The 23,338-nt window shown below is 37.4% G+C and overlaps 3 protein-coding genes across 8 annotated transcripts; 1 reads left to right on the top strand and 2 right to left on the bottom strand.

The window, feature by feature from the left end:
- Positions 1-1,374: 1,374 nt before the first annotated feature.
- LOC147855903 (uncharacterized) lies at positions 1,375-9,960 on the top strand. Of its 5 annotated transcripts, none has more exons than XR_015530704.1 (13): positions 1,375-1,804; positions 2,935-3,096; positions 3,172-3,237; positions 3,380-3,523; positions 3,631-3,744; positions 3,934-4,035; positions 4,156-4,341; positions 6,825-6,914; positions 7,037-7,171; positions 7,260-7,382; positions 7,773-7,858; positions 7,968-9,499; positions 9,574-9,960. XR_015530704.1 is itself a non-coding variant. In XM_087329557.1 (13 exons), the coding sequence occupies exons 1-13, from the start codon at positions 1,478-1,480 to the stop codon at positions 9,301-9,303; spliced, it is 2,598 nt and encodes an 865-aa protein (XP_087185683.1). In that variant the 5' UTR covers positions 1,375-1,477; the 3' UTR covers positions 9,304-9,960. The 5 variants fall into 5 exon arrangements, 4 of the variants coding, with proteins under 4 accessions (XP_087185683.1, XP_087185682.1, XP_087185685.1 ...); XM_087329557.1 differs by having other exon boundaries at positions 7,968-8,892; positions 9,166-9,960; XM_087329556.1 differs by having other exon boundaries at positions 7,968-9,960.
- A 4,330-nt stretch (positions 9,961-14,290) lies between these two features.
- On the bottom strand, positions 14,291-15,449 carry LOC147855904 (pleckstrin homology domain-containing protein 1-like). Its single transcript, XM_087328998.1, has one exon. The coding sequence runs from the start codon at positions 15,282-15,284 to the stop codon at positions 14,847-14,849; it is 438 nt and encodes a 145-aa protein (XP_087185124.1). The 5' UTR covers positions 15,285-15,449; the 3' UTR covers positions 14,291-14,846.
- Positions 15,450-16,408: 959 nt separating this feature from the next.
- Positions 16,409-20,795, bottom strand: LOC147855905 (uncharacterized). Of its 2 annotated transcripts, XM_087329471.1 has the most exons (7): positions 20,469-20,789; positions 19,278-19,415; positions 18,677-19,042; positions 18,010-18,252; positions 17,834-17,926; positions 17,552-17,752; positions 16,409-16,887 (listed from the first exon to the last, which is right to left on the bottom strand). In XM_087329471.1, exons 1-7 carry the CDS (start codon positions 20,778-20,780, stop codon positions 16,672-16,674), a joined length of 1,569 nt encoding a protein of 522 aa, XP_087185597.1. In that variant the 5' UTR covers positions 20,781-20,789; the 3' UTR covers positions 16,409-16,671. The 2 variants fall into 2 exon arrangements, with proteins under 2 accessions (XP_087185597.1, XP_087185598.1); XM_087329472.1 differs by lacking the exon at positions 18,010-18,252 and having other exon boundaries at positions 20,469-20,795.
- Between the last annotated feature and the right edge of the window lie 2,543 nt (positions 20,796-23,338).

The following is a 23,338-nucleotide window of genomic DNA, read 5'->3' on the forward strand; positions in this document are numbered from 1 at the left end:
AACACATTCACAATTTCTACCAAGAAGCTCAAACCTTAAGATGTAGGGATTTGTACATTTTCTCTCAGTGTTTTTTTTTTCTTGAATATCTGTCTAATTTCCGACATGCTGCAAAGCTCATTGGATGAGGCGAGTATTGCTTGGCTATTGCACATCATACCATAGAAGTTCTAACTGCTTGCTTATTCACATGGGTGTTTTGATGCTACAAAGTTGGTTGGAAGGCAAAATCTATTTCACACATGTATTCTCACTTGCTAAATAGACGCCATTACAATGATAAAAGATAATAGTAGAACAGAAAAGTGTATCACAAACAAGTAGAACAAGAACTCAAATTACATGAATATAGTCATTGAATCAAAATAGTAGAATAGAAAAGGAAGTGTATCACAAACAAGAAGAACAAGGAACTCAAACTTTATATGACATTTTCTAGTCCTTTGCATGCTTGCCACTTGACTATCACGCATAACTACAACACAAGTGCGATAATAACTAGGGAAAAGTACCAGGATACCCTTGGAAGTTCGTCTATTTACCAGAATGCCCCTGGAAGTTCCAAATTTACCAAACTACCCTTATGTCCAAAAAAGTACACTTTATAAAGTATTATACACTCAAATCTACTAGCCCTATTTACCAAAGATGGAAGAAATGGAGCTAAACTAGCCCTATTTACCAAAGATTTGAGTGTATAATTACTTTATAAAGTGTAATTTTTTGGACATAGGGGTAGTTTGGTAAATTTGGAACTTCTAGGGGCATTCTGGTAAATAGACGAACTTCCAAGGGTATCGTGGTACTTTTCCCTAATAATAACTATAACACCCAACTTTAGCACTAAAAAAGTTGGGATGCGGCATTTTGGGATCCAAACAAGTTTTAAAGGGTTCATAAAACTTATGGGGAATCCAAACAGGGATGGGATGAGCAAGCAATTATTTACTAGACACAAAAGGATTGTTTCAAGAAAGAAAGGACTTTATGTTTGATGTTTATACGAAATGGAATAAGATACTACTACAGTTAAAGCCAACTAATCATATGTTATTGCTCGTCCTTCTCCCATTCCCTATACATATCTCAAATATCTACACGAAGCTCAAGTTAATAATTCGTTGGCTACTGCTTTAGAGGCAACGTGGCGCATCACGAAACGATGCTTTTTAGCTCGATCAAAAAGCAAAAAGCAAAAAGCAAGAAGCTAAAGGTGCTTTCATGTAACATTTGCCTTCACAAAGCTAAATACTTGCATTGTGTGTAATGCTAAAGAAAAACTTAACTAAAATAAAATTCACAATAATCAAGTGTTTCAGGTCTAAGGTCCTTCAAAAATTCAAAAATTCAAAAGCTTTTCTCTTTTCCCTCCATCTCCATCTGTGTCTGTGTCTGTGTCTGTGCAGGTGTCTGTGTGGCTTCTTCCACCACAATTACGATCTTGACACAGAGGAACAGACGGATTAAATCACACACTATGCTGCAGATGTTTGGCTTTCGCAGGAGGCCTCTTTGGAAGGTCGACAATGATCGCGAAGAAGACGATGAAGAAGAAGAGCAGGAGGAGGAGGAAGAAGAAGAGGAGGAAGGAAAAGATTCTGATTCATCTGTTCCTACTCTTCCTCGTTACGTCTGTTCATCAGAGAATCACGCCATGGCATTGAGACTGGTTTATTCCGATGAAAACGGGAAGTTCCACATGGATCCCCAGGCCGTCTCTGCACTCCATCTTCTCAAAGGTCCTCTCGGAGTCATCTCTGTCTGCGGCCGAGCTCGACAAGGGAAAAGCTTCATCTTGAACCAGGTAACAACTAGCCCGTTCTTTGTCCTCTTCTTTACTTTTCTGTGTGCCTATGGTTTTCTTTAAGATCACGATCATTTTAAGAATCGCTTCTGATGTACTCAGTTTCCTGAACGTTTCTTCACCATTTCTTCACACCTTACTAGCTTTCAAAACTCTTTGCATTTTCTTTTGACCTCCCGATCATATACAATTCCGCAGCATCCTTTCAGAATGCCTTCTTGATTGTTACTTCAGGCCTTCTTCTTCTCTAATCTGCTGACTATTTCTTCCTGATGATCACCTGAAGGTCATGTTCGTGTGCATTTCTTGCTTCTTATTATCAGCATTTCTTCACTGATACTTCATGATATCAGCATTTCTTCATCGCCATTATCTCATCGTAGGCATATTTTGCTTTAATATCAGCATTTCTTCACCGCCATTATCTCATTGTAGACATATTTTGCGTTAATAGCTCAAAGATCTCATTGATTGCTTGTATACTTTTGCTGCCTATCAATTTCTTTAGTAAAATCAAAATGTGCTTGTATCGCCGATAATCTATTTGTCCCTACTATATTTGTTAACTCATGCAGACCATAATGAAATTCATCAACTAACAGTCCATCACAATCTTATGAAGGCTGGAAGATACCACCATTTTGACTTTCTTATCCCCACATCACCACATTTTGACTTTCTTGACTGTCTTCTGCTCACACATGTTCATCCTGGATTGCTCCCTAAAGTTTTTTTTGTTGTTGTATAATATTACCTCTTGCAATCGCTGTGCCCATTATTGTAGAAAAAGTCTTTCATTGGAACCATTTTTTCATGCATGGTAGGAGAATTCTTTCTTTTGAACCAGATTGACATGTAAAACATGAAGGTCACTAGCATTTAAATCTATAATCGATGTGCGCTTAAGCTGCATGTTTCTACCTCTGGATGTTGTACACACTTGCCTGCAGTTCTCATAATTTAGTGGCCTTTCTATATTTAGTGTTTAGTAGATTTTCAATTTCTTGTTTGAATGAGCCACCTACCATCGGTTAAGCTTAGTATATTCACACCATCAATCTTATTTTTCACAGAAAGAAAATAGCTATCTTCTCTTCATTTCATTGCATTAGAAATTGGTGTGTGAATAGCTCCTAGGAAGGAGCAGTGGATTTCAAGTGTCTTCAACTCATCGACCTTGTACGAAAGGCCTGTGGATGTGGAGTATACCACTGAAAAGGGTAGCTGATGATGGGACAGAGTACAGTCTATTGCTTCTGGATACTGAAGGCATTGATGCATATGACCAAACAGTATGTTTTTTATTTCTACTTTATCAGAGAATGTATTGGGTGGATTGATCTGAGACCTTTGCTTATCTTTACCAGGGAACATACAGCACTCAAATATTTTCTCTTGCGGTGCTTCTATCAAGCATGTTTGTCTATAACCAGGTTTGCATCAACATATAAAAGGCCCTGGCATGTTGCAAATGTCTCTGATATTGATAAGTATTTATTGTTGCTGTAATGTACGTTTTTTGTGATGAAGTCATAATTTTAGTCATGTTTAATCCATTCTCGTGTTTATCATTAGATGGGAGGAATCGATGAAGTTGCACTTGATCGGTTGTCGCTAGTAACTGAGATTGCAAAACATATTCGAGTTAAAGCTTCAGAATATCAACCATCGAATGCTGAGCTTGGACAATATTCTCCGTTTTTTCTGTGGCTTTTACGAGTAATTCACCATTTCTGTTTTATAAGACTTGCCTGGTATAGTCTGAATTTCTTAGATTTGAGAGTTAAGCAAACATAACATTACGTTTGAGAATGCTTGTTCTCCAGGACTTTTATCTGGAGTTATGTGACGGTGATCGAAGAATGACTCCGCGGGATTACCTTGAATCAGCATTGCAACATGTGACTGGACACGGGAAGGCTGTTGCAGCAAAAAATGAGGTTTTTGGCTGTTCTTTTCCATCTTTGTATGCCCAGCCTTTATATGGATAATCCATTTGCGAACGATGTAAACTGTGCCCTTGTGTAATGTTTAGGGAACATTTTTTTATTAATGTAATTTCTACTTAGATTCTATGAATAGGTGGCATTGTTCTTAATTTATCTTGTTTTTCCTTTCTTTTCTGTCAGATACGTGATTCAATCCGTGCTTTGTTTCCTGATCGTGATTGTTTCACATTGGTTAGGCCTCTCAATGAGGAACGTGATTTGCAGCAGCTGGATAAAATTCCTGTAAAGTGAATATCCTCCTGCTTATTTTGTGCTTAAACATTCTATTGAGTATGTTTGTGTATACGATTCATTCAACACTGCATTGTATAACCTCTCAGTATTAATGAATTTGTAAAACAGCTGGAAAAGATGAGAGTTGAGTTCCAAAATGGCCTGGATGTACTCTCAAGATTTATTCTTGAGAGAACAAAACCAAAGCAGATGGGATCAACAGTGATGACAGGACCTCTACTGGCAGGCCTTACCCAATCGTTTCTGGATGCTTTGAATGCTGGGGCAGTGCCGACAATCTGTACATCATGGCAGGTAGCTCTCTATGGGATGATTAATCAAGGTGTTATCGCATAGGCTTGGCACATAGGATGACTACTTATGGGGATGCTATCTTATGTTCTTTCTAGCTTTTTATATCCATCTTTTCATTAGGTAGAATGGTTATGAAATTGTCTTCTCAGGCTGTTGTAGTATAAAGAACGGACAGGATCTGGTGGGTATGTAGACTTGTGTAAACATGACAATGTGATATAAACCAAGTTTAGATGTAAGTCTTATTAGAAATATTGAGAATCAATTAGATAGCCATATAGAGCTACAATCACAGAGATGTATATCTGAAAACAAACTTTCTATTACATATGAGAGTAGCTCACAATGACAGTCCATCCATGCGCTCACTAGAGCTTAGATGGGATTTGGACTAGTCGATTACAAAATTAGTGGGGATAGATAATAGTCATAGCCACTGTGTAAGAGATAGAGAGAGGATTATATTCTCTGTTTGGTCTCAATGTCACATTAAATTTGCAAGTCAGTTGTAGTAGTGGTGATACTCCTTTTCTATCAACTGACTTGTCATTTAATATGACCCAGCCCTAGTACTCATCTTAAAGTCAATGGCACATACTTCAAGACTAAGTACATCTTAACTTGCCCATAAAATATTCTAGTCGACTTGACTAATTGATCTTATTACCATACTTCTCTCTTTCCTAAATACATTCTATCCTACTCATCTATTGTTTCCTACATTGACACCTTATCAACCCATGGTTGGGTTGCACAAAAGCTACTCCTCATTTGGATGCTATCACAAAATGTGCACTCTAAGAATACATGTGGGGATAAATTGACATCTTGGGGTTAGATCATTTATATCTAACAAGCCTGTCGAAAGGAAGGGAAATTTCAAAGAATAGAAATAGAGTATGCAAGAATTTTGCTTTCTGGAGCTTTGTCAGATGGATAGGATCATTCGGTCAGTTTCTGTCTCTGGCACCAGAGAAGCTCTTAAATCTGTGGTTTGACAGCGACATATCTTAGTCCCCATAAATTTAAGTCATGTTCCACTCTGTTCTGAATAGACAGTACTTGCATTGATCCTAGAACAGTGAACCAACCCCACTTGCACTATAGGCAGGATCATATAAAATGGATAGTCTTAATCTCGTGATTATACCAAATTTCTAAATAATCCCATAATATTTATATATATGGAGATGGGGTTTCCACATGAATTCAATGGAGGATAGTTCGTACAAATTCATGCATATTGTTACTTGGATGAGTCCTGATACAATCTAGTTGAGAACTGCATGAGCTTTGCATATCCACCGATTGGTCTATTGCAAATGCTATGAAAGCAAACCTTAAACCAGGCTTTTAAAAATGATCCCTTCTGAATTCATCTGTGGATTGGATTTTCCACATTTGCCTGAATGTAGAAAGTCAACATAGAATACATACCCATGCCTACATATTCTGTGGGAAATGCTTCAAAACAGAAGTTGCAAAAGTATTCATATTGATGAATCACCCAGAATATTTTGGCAATGAAGACGCCTTTTCCATGTCCATATGGATGTGAAATTCAACCTCGAATAGCCAGAAGAAACACATCCCCAACATAGTTCCTAATATTCGCGTACGTCCAATTTACTGGACGTATGCGAACGTTTGCAAACGTACGCGTATGATACGCGATATTCGTTTGGCTTTTCTTTTTTTTTTTTGACTTTTTTTTGGTTTTTTTAATTTTTGATATTCATAATATTTTGTGAATAGAAGTGACATCTGACACACATACACACTCTCTCTCTCTCTCTCACACGAGAACTGACAGATTTTCTCTCTCTACAAAATCTAGATATCTAATATACATATTACATACTCCCTCACACAGACAAAACCCATAGCTCCTCTCTCTCTCTCTCTCTAGAGTCTAGATATACACTCAATCACTGTCTCCTCACACATGCAAAACAGGGCTTCTCTCTCTAGACCACACACGCTCTCTCTCTCTCTCTCTCACACACACACACACACTATGTACACCATATACACCATATGTATATATAATATATCTATGTACCGCGTATGGATTTCAATCATACTTGGAGCCTTTTCACGTATGAGTATGATACGAATATTGGCGTTTGAGTATGACACGAATGGGACGTATGGCTAGAACTATGATCCCCAATAATCTTAAACCATCTGGAACAGGATTTCTAGTTCTGATGGAAAGGGGCACATTTCATGCGTCTTCTGATCTCCATATTCTAAATAATTTGCATATGCTAAATTTGCATCTAATAATCATTCTTATCTAGATGCAAATGCATTTATGATTTTGATTCATGAGTGTCAGATAATTTGTCAGTACCTCTATGTTGAAGATTATGACTTTATTTCTTTTCCTTAGAATGTCACCATGGTATGATCATATTTCGCTTGGCACTTGGATTATATTTTACTCTCTTTCCCACATTTTTTTATTGTTTGATTTCTAGAACGTTGAAGAACAGGAATGTCAACATGCTCGTGTCACTGCAAGTAAAGCATATGCAAAATTGTTGGACAAGCCCTCTGTTGGTGATGTGGTTGGTCCTCTATTTCATTGAGTGTGTTTGTATGCTAAGATCTAATTTTATATGGATAACACATGATTCAAATGGCTGATATATGCATCAGTTAATGTTCTACTCACATTCTTTATGTGCAGAATAAAATTCAAGAACTTTATGAAATGGCTCTGCATGGTGCATTAGATGTGTATGATAAAGAAGCTGTTGGTTTAGGGGGTGCCAGACACAAGCATCGAAAGTTGCTCATTACAGACTTGAGAAAGAAATTTGATGTACATGAACCATAAAATCTTCAGAGTTAGTGCTGACATATTATATAATCAACGCGTATGACTTATTGTAGACAATTCTATGGTTTAGGATCTCAAACACAAACTGGTTATAGAGGCAGAACTGGCATGTGTAAATGCATTACAAGTTGCGGATCAGAAGTTGCATACAATGCTTCAATCTCCGTCAGCAACTCTAAATGATTTATTCCAAGTAAGTTACCACTCTGACCAATTTCATTGAGTGGCTCGGAAGGAGTATAACTTGTAAGCATGTTTGGAGGTATAAAGCAGGCTTCAAATTTTCTTTTAATTTAGGATAAGCCTCTTTTAGTCAGTATTGCTCTGGTTTCTGTTTGTATATGGATGACATGTATTCACCTATATTTCTAATCATGATTAGTCTCATATGTTGGTTTTGACCTTTAGTAGCTGTTTATATATCTTCCTTTCTTTCTGTCATGCAATAGTACAGCCTGATTATCATAACAGATTTATTTCTATAATATCAGTATATAAAGTTGCTGATTTTAATGGCTTCTGTTGTCATGCCATTTGCTCATTTGGGAAACTCACAACACATGTTTACATATTGTGATGATAGGCTTTTCATGAGCTGCTTTCACAGTACAAACAAACCACGCATGGTCCTACAAAATGGAAAGTGCTGGCAACATATATGCAACGAAGGTTGGCGTTTAAACTGGTGATTCATTGCACTTATTTGTCAATTTGTTTCTAGTATTTCCACGTTTTTACATCTTGTGTTGTAAGAGTTTTTGTTGGCTCTATTTAACAGCTTTGAGGGTCCAATTCTGGATTTTATTGTAAAATCCAACAAGCAGATGTCTGTGGATAATGCAGATTTGCAGCTGAAATATGAGTCTCTAGAGGATAGGTTGGTGCTTCTTGGAAAGCAATTAACCGCATCTCAGAAAGAAGGTCAAGATTGGAAGAGGAGGTTTGAGTTGTTAGGGTCGGAATATGAATCCTTGGAAGAAAAATCGTCATCGCTTTCTTACCAACTAGAAGGCTCAAAGAAAGAAGCTGCAGACTGGCAGAGTAAATGTAGGAAAGCTGAAAGGGAAGCGAAACATGCATCAGAGGTTGCAGACAGAGCTTGTGAAAGTGCAGCGAAAGTAGAGAAAGAGAAATTAGAGCTCGAGAGAGTTTCTGCTGAAAAGCTTGCTTCCATCCAGAGGCCGAAGGAGCACATTGAAGAGCTGGGAAAGGAAAAGGGAATGACTTCATGTCATTCGGATACATTGAGGTCTTGTGAGAAAGAGGTAGTGGTGAAGTCCTCATTATATGAAATGAGGCTAGAAGGGAGGCAAACAGAGATAAATGAGCATTTTGGGTCAGTTCATGAGCAGAAAACAAGTCCACTTGAGGTGCTGAAAACCCTCTTAGATAAAGAGAGGCAATCATGTGCAAAAGCAAATAGCCATGCGGAGGCTTTGTCAGTGGAATTAACGAGTATGGAAAGTAAACTTGTCATGCTGGAGAAGGAATTGGCATCAGTGAAACAAAATGAGAGAATCCTTGAGGCAAAACTGAAAGATGTGCTATGGGAAAATGCTATTACAGACCTTCCAAACAATAAGAGATATCGTGGAGATGTGGACCAGGAAAGAGCATTTCATGATTATACTCATAAGGCATATTATCCCGATGGCAAGCTTTTCACACATGTGGATCATACTCACAAGGCATATCCTGATAAGGTATATCCTGGTCATACTCATAAACCATGTCCAGATCATAATCAGTTGAATCCTGATCACATTCATACCGCATGTCCTAATCTTAATGAGATGAATCCTTATCATACTCATGACACATGTCTTAATCATACTCGGATGAATCCTGATCAAACTCATAAGGCATTTCCACATCATACGCAGATGAGTTGTGATCAAATGTGTAAGGCAGATCCTGATGAGGAGCTTTTTACTGTACACGATCATACTCATAAGATACACCGTGATGAATTGCAGGAGCACCTGAAGTACACCATTGCCAAATTGAAGCAGGAATTGACCGCAGCAGGCTATGTACAAGAGCTTTTGCAGTTGAGAAACCCTTCAAAGAAAGACATACTCGATTTATATGAGAAGCTTATCCTGAAGAAATAGCCAGAGCGCTTATATTCATGCCTATGCTGCCTAAAAATGATGTTTGGCTTTAACTCATACGGGATATGTACTTTTCCATAACATGTTGTGGGTCCAGCCTAGGCTTAAATTCTGTGGGCAGCAAGATAAATCCTAGTAAAAGGGAACAACTAAAGAGACATTCATCATTTCTACCAAGAAGCTCAAACCTTAGGATGTAGGGATTTCTCAGTTTTGTTTTTCCTGAATATCTGTCTAATATCTGACATGCTGCAATGCTCATTGTATGAGGTGAGTATTGCTTGGCCATTGCACATCATACTGTAGAAGTTCTAACTGCTTATTCATATGCGGAGACTAGGTACCTTCACATAATTTGTGAGTGATTGCTACTTCATACCATATCTATCCCTATATTCAGTTGCTTGATTCTGTGCAGAAACAAAACCATGGTAGCAACTTTTCCTTATTGGACCACTTGAAAATCCAACAGATCTTGAACTCTTTCAGTAACTATGGGCTTCAAATCTGGTGAATTGTGAGGGACATGAATCGCTCACTATGAAGTAATGTATATTACCTTATAATTGCTAAACACTATACCTTCCATTGCAAATGCAAATGGATGAACCCTCGCAAAATGTTTGTCTGAACAATAATGAAAACAATTTGAAAGCCTGTCTAGTGGAAGCTAATTTCTTATGATTGGCTGGCTAAGTGATAGCTGAATGCATTTTGATTTTCAGTTGATTTATAGAAACCTATTACTTGTGTTTTTAAATGAGTTGTTTTCATTTAATAGTGTCTGATAAGAGGCGTCATCATGTGAATCCATTTGATCAATCATTCTTGAACGAAAGACATGTTGATTACACTTACATTGTCAATCCTTGGGTCTCATTTTGGAGAAATGCAAGCTGCAATAGCCCCACATCATTTGAATTGAATGCTAATGTGTTGACAAGGGGCTGCGTGTATGGTGACTTGTAATGGGAGAAGCTAAAGGAAACTTTTGACATCCTAGGGATAAATTGTGCTTGTATTCCATGTTTGGTTCACATAGTTTCTCTCAAGGGGTAAGTGCAGCATGCAGTGCACTTTGTACTGATGGGTGAAGGTCAATCAATATGTATGGAATACTGTTTTTTGCTTTATAACCTTTCTATGATTTTGCTCCAGGTTTTATGTGATTCTCTTGAATTTGATAATTTAATGCATATCAATCGTGACCATTTGGCATTTCAGAGTATAAGACCCCAGTGCCGAAAATGCATTAACTCTCCCTAAATAAGAGCCGGAGGTGATCTAGTTACACCTTCCGGTATGACTACTTTGTTACGACTTCACTCCAGTCACAAGCCTTGCCTCTAGGGAATGTTTTGCAATGGGTGAAAATTTGAGGGAGCAACGACGTGTGGTGGTAGAAGACCCATGGGCTGTAAACTCCTTTCCTCATAGAAGAAGCAATGACAATATCTGAGGATTAGTAATCGGCTGACTAACTTGAGTGATGTTAAATTTACTTCAATGCTTCAATGTTTGTGCGTGTGAACCCAAAGTTCAAAATATAATGGTTGATAGTTTCTGTATGCATAAAAGCTTTTTTTTTACTTGGAAGGCCAACATCGATTACATGTACAATCATCCATAGAACACATGGAAAATCATCATTAGGAGTCTTGTATTTTATTTATAATTGATTTGTAGAAGAAATGACTTTCCCATCATTATTAATAAAAGTTCTTTCCTAACAAAACTAGACACTTCCTAAGAAGATTATGACCTTTGTATCAATACCTACTTTTGAGAATATTTATATACAAAAAAAGGACTGAGATATAAAGTTTCTTATGATGTGACCCTTGTGCAACGATTATGACACCCGCAAGTCGAGAAATGGTCCAAAATTTTTGACCCATCGAATATGGTGGGGGGTTGGCCGCCTATTGTAATTATGCCAGGTGCAACGCACAATCAAGTAGGGAAATGTATGTTGGTTATCATGGCAGGCCCGAGTTGACAGGTATGAACACCAGGAGGAGGGGATGACTTTGGTAATAAAAGCATAAGAGGTTTTTTTCCCGACCATCGACAATATCCACTCAACTCCTTTTTCCCGACCATCGACAATAACTCTTTGGATTCTATAGAAACAATTGTGTAAAAAGGCCTTCTCTAACCAAACCGCGCGTCCGGTAATGTTAATGCAAGAGATATGGAGTGAAGTTGTAGCCACTCTAAAGAGCCAATATGATGGCTTCAATGGCGAATCTAATGGAGTTGAAAGACGACGACTAGCCTTCATTCAACAATGGTCCTCCTCTCCCTTTCTTGAGTCAATGGGCATCAACATAAGATGGAACTATCACGTCCCTACTGGGATTTGTATATAACACTCTCATTTGTAAAATTTTATAATTAACGAAGGAGTATTTTTTTTGGAAAAAATATATTTCTTATGATGTGGAGTGATAGTGGTCTCCATTCATTCTAGATTAAAGTCTTAACATTTTTAACTATGAACTCCATCAAGTTCTCAATTTATCTTTGTCTTGTTCTTTATTGGGTGCTAATTAATATCCAATCTTTCATTTTGCAAACCCACGGGCCACAATCATTGCTCATTGCGGTAGATTGTGATGTGAACCACAACCATACTAAAAATTGTTCACGCGAGTGAGGCACGTTTCAAGGACCATATGGAAAAACTTCTTGAACACATTAATAATACCTTTGAAGCAAATAATGCCATTTTTTATCACCTAACATAACAATAAGAATGTAACGAAAAAGATGATGGTGGACTTTTAAAATGTTGCGTATATTTTGTGAAATGTGACATGATCACACATCGATACATGTACTTTGTGCCTAGCCCCACCATGCTAAGGCATAATGCATGCTTTTTTGCAATACTATCAAGCACCTCACCCAAGGTTGAAGCATCCTTTGTCTGTGATTAGATTGTGAAACTATAATGTAGAATACATTTATTTTCTGAACTATTTAGACACGATTCATGATTAACGTCAAACTCCAAAAATAGTTGAGAAAATTTGTCATCCTTGATATGGTGTCGTGTTAGTTGGAAAAGCATACATTATTGAAACACATTAAATCAGTAGGGACGAAAGACATTGTCAAGACATTAAGAAACATAAATGAAGAATACACACTTCAAACACACGATAAAGATCACCCCCCATAAAACACATTAAGAAACCAAAACAAAATGCAAGACAACAATGCTAGATACAACATTTTGAAACATTATTTTGAATATACAAGAGAAAGAAACTTACAAGAAAAATGACCATGTATGGTGATCTTGATCGTTATATGAGTGCATCTAAGGCCATTATCTTCAATGAATTTCTATTCATTATCACAGCATTGCTTACATGTTCAGATAATTGATTTGCATAATATGAGCTTCATCACCATAATCATTTTGGTTCTAGATTTTCTGGAACTATATCGATGATTTCTATGATATGATCTTATCACTCTATTAATTCTATTTTGGGATGATTTATATTTGTTGGATATTCAACATTAATGCAGAAACAATTTACCATGTTTTTAAGCAATTTAATTTACGTTGTTTTTGAAAGAACTCGACCTTCGATTTTAATAGCTTTATTGCAAGACAATAGTGTTTTAGTTTTTCCCAAAGGGCTTGGGGTAATATTTTGATACTACGAGAGGTACTCATGTAATAGGAGGTGTTTATTTTATCCCCAACATGTTGACAAAACCACCTCATATTTGTTGCACATATTCGATGACATATGATCATTAAACATGTATATGACTTTTAACATATGGTTTTTGACGTGCAATAGTGAGGGAGAGAGAAAGAGAAATATTATATGCTCTGTGTCTACCTTCAATGGATATTCATATTATGGGTCCTATGCCAGAGCATTGCACCTGGCATTGCTTTTGGTAGAATAGTTATTAGGGCAATCCAAGTAAGAAGCATTGGGATGCAAATTTGCAATAAACACTATAAAAACAAGTACTTGGCTCACCTTCTCATTCGCCCACAAAACCCTCAAAATCCCATCTTGTTTGGGGCATCTTAAATGAGCTCATATAAAGCATACTTGATTTTTATGAGAATTGTGACGACATGAGATGGAATAGGGGTGGACATAAAAATAAGATCGCAAAGAACATTAAAAAAAGAAAGAAGCTTGAAGAGTGTGGTTGAAGCAAGAGATGGAGATAGTACACACACAAAATGGTCCTTGCCTCATGCTATATTCGACATGAGGTACCATGACTTTTCCATGAGGTACCTATTCAACCATATGTAAGTCACACATTATCACTTTTCTTTCACGGGCGCTTTCGTAACTAGGCATCACATAAACATCATTCAAACATCTTTATAAGTACATAAGTGTATAAGTATATAGGTATATGTGTATCAGTATATAAGTGTATAAGTGTAAGTATATGTAATGTATACACATGCATATACTTATACTTATACACATACATATATACTTATAAAGACGTTTTGAGTGGTATTTATACATATACATATACATATAGTTTCAACAATAGAAGATTAACCATGACCATTAGCATGACAGAACAAAGCTAACCTATATACCATCTGCAAGTATGACAAACAGGGTAACCTACCACATTAGCAAACATGATTTACACCTCAACCTGAATCAGGCATTGGCAGAAAGACAACATACATTGCAAAAATGCATTGAGAACTGCAATAATAATCCTTACTACATACCATCATCAGTTAATAGTTCATTTATGCTCTGAGGTTGGGTTTATTCACTTATATAAAACATAGCATTATGCACATAATGTAGCTTCAAAATATGTATACATATGCATTGGATGTTCTTCCAATATCACAACTTACAAGTCAACAAATGAACTCCAGCTTTTAGGACCTGAAAAACAATCTCCGATCACAACGATAAATATAAACTTAATACATAATCATCAATTCATAACAGATTTACACACATAAACATGGGCTCAGCCCATAACCTTAAAAACAGAAATTTAAATAGTATCATGGTTTCTCCTAGAGTAAGCAATATCACTAGAGAAAAGCCCCAAATTATCACACCAATGGAGTAAAATAAAGAAATAAACCATCACAGAAAACCCTAAAGGTCTTCCATGTGATGGATCTAGAGTGGAGAAGGTATGGATGAGAGTCATGATCATGATCATCATCATACAGATGAGACCCACCATTGTCATAGATAAGAAACATCAGTGAGATTGAAAAGACCCATTTTTTCTCCATAGATCAGACCCATCATGATGATGAGATATATAGATAGATAGATAGATAGGATGAATCACCATGATCGACAAAACCCTTCACCATAAAATAGGTATGACATATAATGCCCATCATCAAGATAAATACGAGCCATCAAATCTTAGTAAGGACCCATCATCATCATCATCATCACCACCACCATCATGATAAGATGGCAAGGCCATAGCCTTACCTTATAGCTTTCCATGACAAGAGATTGTTGGAAAAAGCAACAAAAGTCACAAAAAAGCTAGGTAGCATGCCTGCTATCATAATCCACGACCTCCGATTCGGTCACCGACCTCGAGTGCTGAACAATAGATCTACCAATAGAGTTAATCCACTCCTCTTTCTCCTTATCCGAATCGGCAATAAAATACATGGTCTCTCTACCCATGCTAAGCTCAAAGGAAAATGGTCGATTGAGAACATCTTCAGCACCTTTCACAGTGAGGCATGAGGCGACAGGGATGATGCCTCGCGGTATCGAGGATCTAGAAACGATGCTTTCTTTGAACCAGAAGAGCTTCCCTCTCTTCAAGATGAACCACCGGCGGCGCCACGTCTTCATGTACTCTCCTTGTTTCATAAGCCATCCTGTCCTTTCCGGATTGCTCCAGAAATCGATCTGAGGCTCCATGCTGTGCTGCTCAGGCTTTCCTTTGATCAGGCTTAGCAGAGAGTCCATGTTAATTAATGTCTTCTCCTCCACTGCTACAACAACAACAGGGATTGGGGATTTCTCCAGGGGTAGATCTCACAGAAAACAAAACCAAAGAGGCGTTCGTTCAGAACAGTCAGAAGAGAGAGGGAGAGGGAGAAAGAGACTTATGGGCTCCCTGACTCTGAGGAACAGAGCAATCCCATAAAGAAAGATGTTCTGTGTTCTGTGTGTGTGTGTGTCTTTCACAGTCTATACAAATAGGCCTCACTCTCTGCAAAATTTACAAAATTAGCCCCTTGACACATATATTTCACAAAAATTCTACTACAAGACATGAATATGTATGTATGTATGTATATGTATCCCAATTGGAAAGGAAAGGAAAGGAAAGGAAAGGAAGGGGAGGGATGTGTGTGTGTGTTTGACATTGTTATACCAATGTTGATGTATCACAATATCATTGGGCTGCATAACTGTAGGCCGAGAGATTGATTGTGCTCACGAATCATTTGCTCCTCTTGAAAATGTGCGAGTGTGTTATTAGGGAACAAGTTTATCCTGAGAATGTGAGGTTTCTCAAGATGCATCAATCTGTTGGGCAGGGGGGGGGGGGGGGGGGGGAACTTCATTCAACAAGACAACTATGGCAAGTCCACACTTCGTAGAACTCACGCCATCCGAGCAAGTGACGTAGACCAAATCCTCTAAATCAAAGTCCCCCAAGAGGTTTTCAACTAGCCATTTTGTGCGCATCTTGACTATTAACATTTTAATTTTCCTTAGTTGCCTAAATAAGAGGCGACGATCGAATAACACGCTTCGCTATTCCCATTTTGATGGTATACCATTAAAACATGTAAATCTAACCTCTAAATGTGTGCTCAACATTTAAAGAGTTCCTCAACCTCCTTGAAAGGTTTCACTTGTTGAGAATGAATTGCAACAAGGCGGAGATCGAATTAGCCAAGGGCTATAATCAGCTTTAGCATTCCAAACTCCTCTTCCAATGGATATGACATGGAAATTTTAATTGGAGTGGGATGAAATCCAAGATGCATTTTATAGGCCATATGAAATTCACAAGGGGACTTCGTCCATCATTGTTGCCCAAAAGATTATTACTTACACACGCATGCGCACTGAAACTCACAAGCAGCAATTTAGTATTTCTTTATGCAGCAATATACTTTCTTTACAGAAATTGGGATGTGCAATGGACTGTAGAGTATATATACAAATATAATGTTGAATTATATACAATATTACTTTTTTTGCGTGAAGAATATAATGCGATATGCGATATGCGATCATCCCCAGATATTTTGCCTTTGGGGAAACATCTGGCACAAAGCATTGTGTCAAGGTTTCAAGATGTGTTCTTTCTATACAAGATCTGTACACTAAAGAATTTTCAACAAAAGTCTGGCCTTTCATAATTAGGTGGCAAGCTAGGGCAATTCTCATTCATGTGAGCATACAGATCGACTGTACTATAGCCAGGAAATTCCATCAAATAATCACCAAGAAGCTGACAGTAAGGTAGAGGATTGTTATTTCCTGCATTACACCAGCTAGGAAGGCGTGACAAGTCATCTTCAAAGAATTTCAACATGTATGCATCCCTGATCTGTCAAACACAACGGGAACACATGAGCAAATGTTTTTCCTTTTAGACAAAAACTGGGATGAATGTCCGTTAAAAATATATTCTCAATTCACACTATTCACAGATAAGAAGAATGTACATAAAACAGGAGATGAATCTTCTCTTCATGAATATAAACATTCAACTCTAGAATCAAAAAATTACGCATGAGACAAGAATGCTACTACATCAATTTTTTGGCCTGAAAGACATGGACCACTAGAGGGGCTAGAGAGTCATACGAAGATCTACAATTTGCAGAAATCCACCTTTAGATATCTCGGCTATATTTTGAGTACTGATCTTTTGAGTGAGATTTACCTCAAATTGAGGTGTCCCACCAGCACTATACGTATGGCCCAAGAAAAGAGCCACATGAAGAATGAAGGTCAATAGACACCTTGTGAAGACAATTATCAGGATCAATGATGATATTCCCTAAACAAAAGGTGCTTGTATGTGCTCAAGACAATGCAAAAAAGCTAGTTGTATGGGCTCAGTCCGACTGCAATACATGTGTTATCATTAATCTTTCTGAACGCTCATAGAGATGGTTATCCCCATACCGTATACAACATATAACATTATGAAAGTAATGTCTCTATGCACATATGTGTCATACATGAGAGATAGATAAGAGACAAACCGTAAACTCTGTAACTTGTATAGAATCTGAGAAACCATCAAAGAGACCAGCAACTTTGTACATGGCCAGAATGAAGGCGACACAGCTAGTTGATTTTCCATCACTGTAAACCCATTCATCATTTTCTGGCATTGCTAATAGCTCCTCAAAAGCAATATTGCGCTTGTCACTTTCCACCAGCAAGCTAGGAAGATCCAAACCCTTATGCAAAGACGAATTCCATCATGAGATTACAAAATATAGTACATTAAAAAGATCAACTATCGAGAAATTAAAACCAACCTCTGTCCCTAATCGTTTGTTCAAAGCTTCATTCCACATGTTTGCAGCATAGTCAGGCTGTATGCGTGTCCATATAGTCATCACAGACATTACCTGAAATTACCAATCCAGATCAATACCACTTCTTCAGTTACACAGTGGAACTTTATGAATTGATGAAAACGAGGAGTAAATACCAAGTGGGCATCTATTGGAGGTGGAAAATTTTCAGTCTCTGTGTCAATCCAGCTAAAAATCATATTATGGTATCCATATGGTTTTCCATCCATTTTATGTGCATGTTCCCATGCTGCTGTAACATTAAATCTAGCACGCACATCAGCCCGCAATGGCAATAGAGCAACATGTGCATGGGCATCATCTTTCACTTGCAATTCCCACCAGTCCTCCCATGGAAGAACAGCAATGATCTCCTCACCCTTAACAAATATTAGAAGATAGAGATACTATCAATCATAATCGTGCACAAAAGTAATCAATAGATCTATCATAATATTACCATACAGATATTATCATAATCATAAGCGAATGCAGTATATATGTACAAATTTAATCGTTAAGGAAACGTTATGCATAGATACTATCACAATAATAATGAGAATCAATAGATAGATACTATCACAATCAGAATCAGAATTGATAGATAGATACTATCACAATCATGAGAAGAGATAGATACACGATATAACAATCATAGTGGACAGTAGGAGATATATACTATCATAATCAAAAGCACTCATCTGCTCATTTCAACGACGAGAAATAATACATCCATACAAAGAAATCAGAAGGAAACACAATAGATAGATAATTACCATAATCATGAGGGTGACACACACTCACCTGCTCATTTTCATGACCAGATTCTGCAACCCACAATTTATTCATGTTATCTCTTAAACAGACTGCTGTATGACCGGCAAAAGCACCTGTTACCCACTTCTCTAAGGTCTCAAATCCACCCCAGCGGCCTCTAATCTTAGAGAGAGCCAAGAAATCTCCAGAATGTATATCTTCAGTAGAGAAATTTGAAATAGATGGCTGGTTTCTCTTCACGAGTTGTGTGCCCATATGCTTCTCCAGAAAAGCAATGTTCGAGCTCTCCCCCCAGCCCGTGTTTGAAAACAGTGGTAATACATCCCACAGGGCCTCAACCGTTCCCAACATTCCAGCTGGCAGCAAGAACACAGATATTCCATGTTCCTTCACCTGCATTTCCCCCATTCAACTCTCTCTCTCTCTCTCTCTCTCTCTCTCTCTCTCTCTATATATATATATATATATATACACACACACACACATACACACACACACACACATATGAATACGCACATATTGTGTGTTGTGTATATATATATATTATATATGAAACCGAAGTTTCCATCTTCACAGTTGTTCATGATGAGTAAACTTCAAAGCTCTCAAATATGACATACATACATACATAATCAAGCTCTCCATCCTCCCAACTGTCCAAGTTGAGAATATGCTTTCGGGCTGAGAAGTAGTAATCCCACGTTACCCTCTCAAGGGTTACAAACACATACAAATCCATACATGTCCAGCTTTTGGGTTTTCGAGTCTGCAAAATGAAAATCATGAAATGAATAAGAGGAAACATGAAACCAGATGTACCGACCGATCAAAATATTGTGTAGGCACCAGAGTACTTTTGAGTATGATGCAGTTTATATTGCATATCAATTTCATGAAAACCTCTGTGTAGATAATCACCAGGTGCTGTTTACGGGCCTGCTAGAAGGGGGGCAGTCCCACAAGGCAATGTGAATTTGTTACCTCTCCTCAATTTAAGGCATCTTTCTCCTTTATAATACAGGTACAATACTACCATAGTTTTTTAGGTACCAAGTAATGCTCGCAAACATTTACCACAATGACAATCACGACATGAATCAATCTAAGAAGCGGCCCCTGTGAACTTTTCGTCTCGCTTAACACGAACTAGTTTCATTGAATATAAATTTGAGGAAAATCTAGTTTCATGCGAATAAAAATACAAATTGTCTCAAGTTCAGTTAAGGGAAAATATTTAGGCACGTTGGTTTTTTTATATAGTTAGTTAGCCAGTAAAAATACCCTACGATACCCATCATTCCTCAATTCACGAAAAAATAAGAGTTTAGCTCTAGTCATCCACATGATAAAGAAGACGCCCTTGATCAAACCCCCAAGAGTGAGGGAGAGAAAAGAGGAATTGACAGTATAATTGCTCTTTCAGGGTTTGATCAAGGGCATTTGGCAAATTAATGAAAAACTGGTGTTGTTGTGGGAAGATGAAAAACTCAGGTGTATTCAGGCATCCACAGGAAAACAAGAGAGAGATATTCACCTCCACACAAATAAATAAAAGAAAAAGATTTCTCCCCAACATCAGAAGGAAGCTAATTACCTCCGAAATAACAATAATATAACAAAATAAACGAATTTAAATCTACATGAAATAAATATTACACCCCAAATGAAACAAAATTTACAAGAAAACAGCAGGAGACGCCAGAAAAGAAGAGCAATTTACATAAACATGAAATAAAAAAGTAGGGAGGATTTCCTCGTATAAATGAATCAACGAAAAAGATAACAATTAGAAACCTTGTGAATCATAAAAAGAATTCACCTCCAAATGAAGGATGCCTCCATCTTGCGTGAATTCAAGATACGCCTCCGTGTGCTGGAAACAGGATCCTTCCCAAGAGACAGAAGAAGAGGCGTTGACGGAAGAGACGAAGATGGGCAGAAGCTCGGCTGGGCTGCTGAACGTATTGAGGATGGGCCATGAGATCTGGTGAGGCAGAGCAGGAAGCAGATCGGAGGGGCGGAAGAGAATGGAAGCTCCTGAGACAAAAGGACCCACGAGGGATAAGAGAACCATCATCATCATCATCATCATCATCATCAAAATCATCCTCATAGCCATAGCCATAGCCATAGCCACATCAACAGCAAACAATACACATATACACAATATATATACTTGCTTTGTTGTTGTTGTTCTTCTTCTTCTTCTCTGTCTTTCTTTCTTTCTATCTATCTTTCTTTATGTATGTGTTTGTGTGTGTTTGTAGATAAGTATGTGAAAGACATACATTCTCTTTGCTTCATCAATATGCTTCTTTCCGTGAGCAAAGATTGATAGAACTCGGTACGTATTCTCGGATTGGGCCATGGACACCCAAACATTACTATTATTTCTCATATATAACATGAATAGGTTCACATAATATACGTATTTTTACATAGATAGATAGATAGATAGATAGATAGATAGATAGATAGACAAACAAATAGATAGACAGACACACACACAAATAGATAGATAGATAGACAAACAAATAGATAGACTGACACACACACAAATAGATAGATAGATAGATGTATAGACAAATAGATAGATAGATAGATATGGCAATTGGTAAGTAGTATCAGAATTTGGTATATATTTGGAACGCTCGATGTTTGAAGGTATTCCGAAATGTGATTGAAAGACCTGCCCAAATCATTTATGGGATTCGTACAGAGATTGTACATAATCTCAGAGGTTCTTTGGATAGTATAAAAGGTTAATACGCAACACGCGGAGCTCAAACGATTTGAGTTCCATGACACGTGAGACAGAGGCATATTTTATAGACGGATTTCTGATAAGGTGGAGTGGTTCTACTCTACACCGGAGTATTTATTTTTAACTAATGGTTCGAATTTAGAAAAGGGGCTCATTACTGAAAGGTACATCTTGTATGTATAGCTTCACGATGGTTCTTAATACTTATGTGGTATCTTTTTCTTTTCTTTTTTGGACAAAAAAATAAAGATAAAAGGCCTAAGTTAGATGTTAAGTTTAGACTCTAAACTATTTGCTTTTACTAGGATGAGTTTGGTTACAAATGTTATGATCCAATGGAACAGAAGCTCATTATGAGTCACTATATGATAATTGTCAAGGATCAAACCATTGAAAATATTGACTAACTAAAAAGATCAGACGCCTCAATAGATGGCAATCAATTTGATTTCAAACTAATTCCTACACTTGTCAATGCTACCTCAACAAGAGGAAGGACAAAATGATATTAATGAGCTAATTGGCATAGGTTATGGGGTTGATGCTAATCATGATGGTATTTTACCACTCACAAGCATTGAGCAAGTGGTGCAAACATCATTATGAGAGGCAACTAATCAACAAGCTAGAAGGTCTACTCAAGAATGAAAACCATCTATGAAGTATCCTATTTCTGATTAGATATTACTTATTAAAGAGGGGAAGTAAGAGAGTCTTTATGTTGTGCAGTGCCATAAAGATAAAAATGATTGGATAAAAGTTATGCTTGATGAAATTGCCTCTTTAAGAAAGAATAACACCTTTGAGTTCATTGAGCTTCCTAAGGGAAGAAAAGCTTTAAACATAAGTGGGTATTCAAACTGAAAACGATGTAATGATAAATTTGTGAAACATAAGGCTCTTTGCCTGTTAAAATAAAGGTATTGATTATGATGAAATATTCTCACTGAGTTATAAAATTGAGTTCCATTTGAGTCGTTTTAGGTTTAACATCTAGTTTCAACCTTGAGCTCTAAACAACTTGATGTAAAGACCGTTTTTTTGTGTTATGAATTAAAGGAAGATATCTACTTGGACCAAAAAGAGGGCTTTGAGGAGAACGATAAAGAAAACTTGCTTTGTAAGCTGAAAAAGGGTCCCTATGCCTTGACAGTAGCACCATGACAATAGTATACAAAGTTTGGTTCCTTCATGGTGAGTCGAAACTATATGAAGACTAATGGAGATTGTTGTGCATATATGTTATGCACTTATTGGGAGGTAGCTTTATTATTCTTTCGTTGTATTTGATGATATGCTAATTGTTAGACATTCTGTGTATCATATCCACAAGTTGAGTGTGGACTTATGTAAGTATTTTGACATGAACGATTTAGGGTACACTATGAATATGTTATATTTGTGAATTAATCATAACAAGGGATGTGGAAATGTGTCGTCTCTAGGTGTCTCACACGAAGGGCATGTCTATATATGTTATACGAGAGGGAAATGTTTCCCCGCTCATTAGAATTGTTGGTCGAGGGGTTTAGGTTTCTGTATATCCTAAGGGTGATTATGGTCGTCCTTCATTCTCGATTTGGTGGCTTTATTGGGCCCTACCCTCTCAAACTCTCACCTCACCTCACTAAGACTATCCTTGATTAAGAAATTAACCTATGCCTCGTGAGGCTGAAGTGTTAAGTGCATATACATGTAGAGGCAATAGATTACTGGTAATGGTGCTAGGAGCCACACCTCGATTAATCAAAGGAGTCACACAACACATACGAAAAGAGGTGTGATTAGGGTTTGGACTTAATCAGCACGTAACCCTAAACACTAAATTGAAGCTTAAGCTATACAAGGTGATGAGAGAGAGCTCAGTGTGTGTCTTCTCTCTTTGTGGAGCTAGCTCTATCTATCATTCAAGCTTTTTGTAGTGT

This window comes from Azolla caroliniana, unplaced genomic scaffold, assembly GCF_043228905.1.
Source record: "Azolla caroliniana isolate FFs.n. ecotype wild unplaced genomic scaffold, voAzoCaro1.0.p SCAF_13, whole genome shotgun sequence".
Taxonomy (NCBI): Eukaryota; Viridiplantae; Streptophyta; class Polypodiopsida; order Salviniales; family Salviniaceae; genus Azolla; species Azolla caroliniana.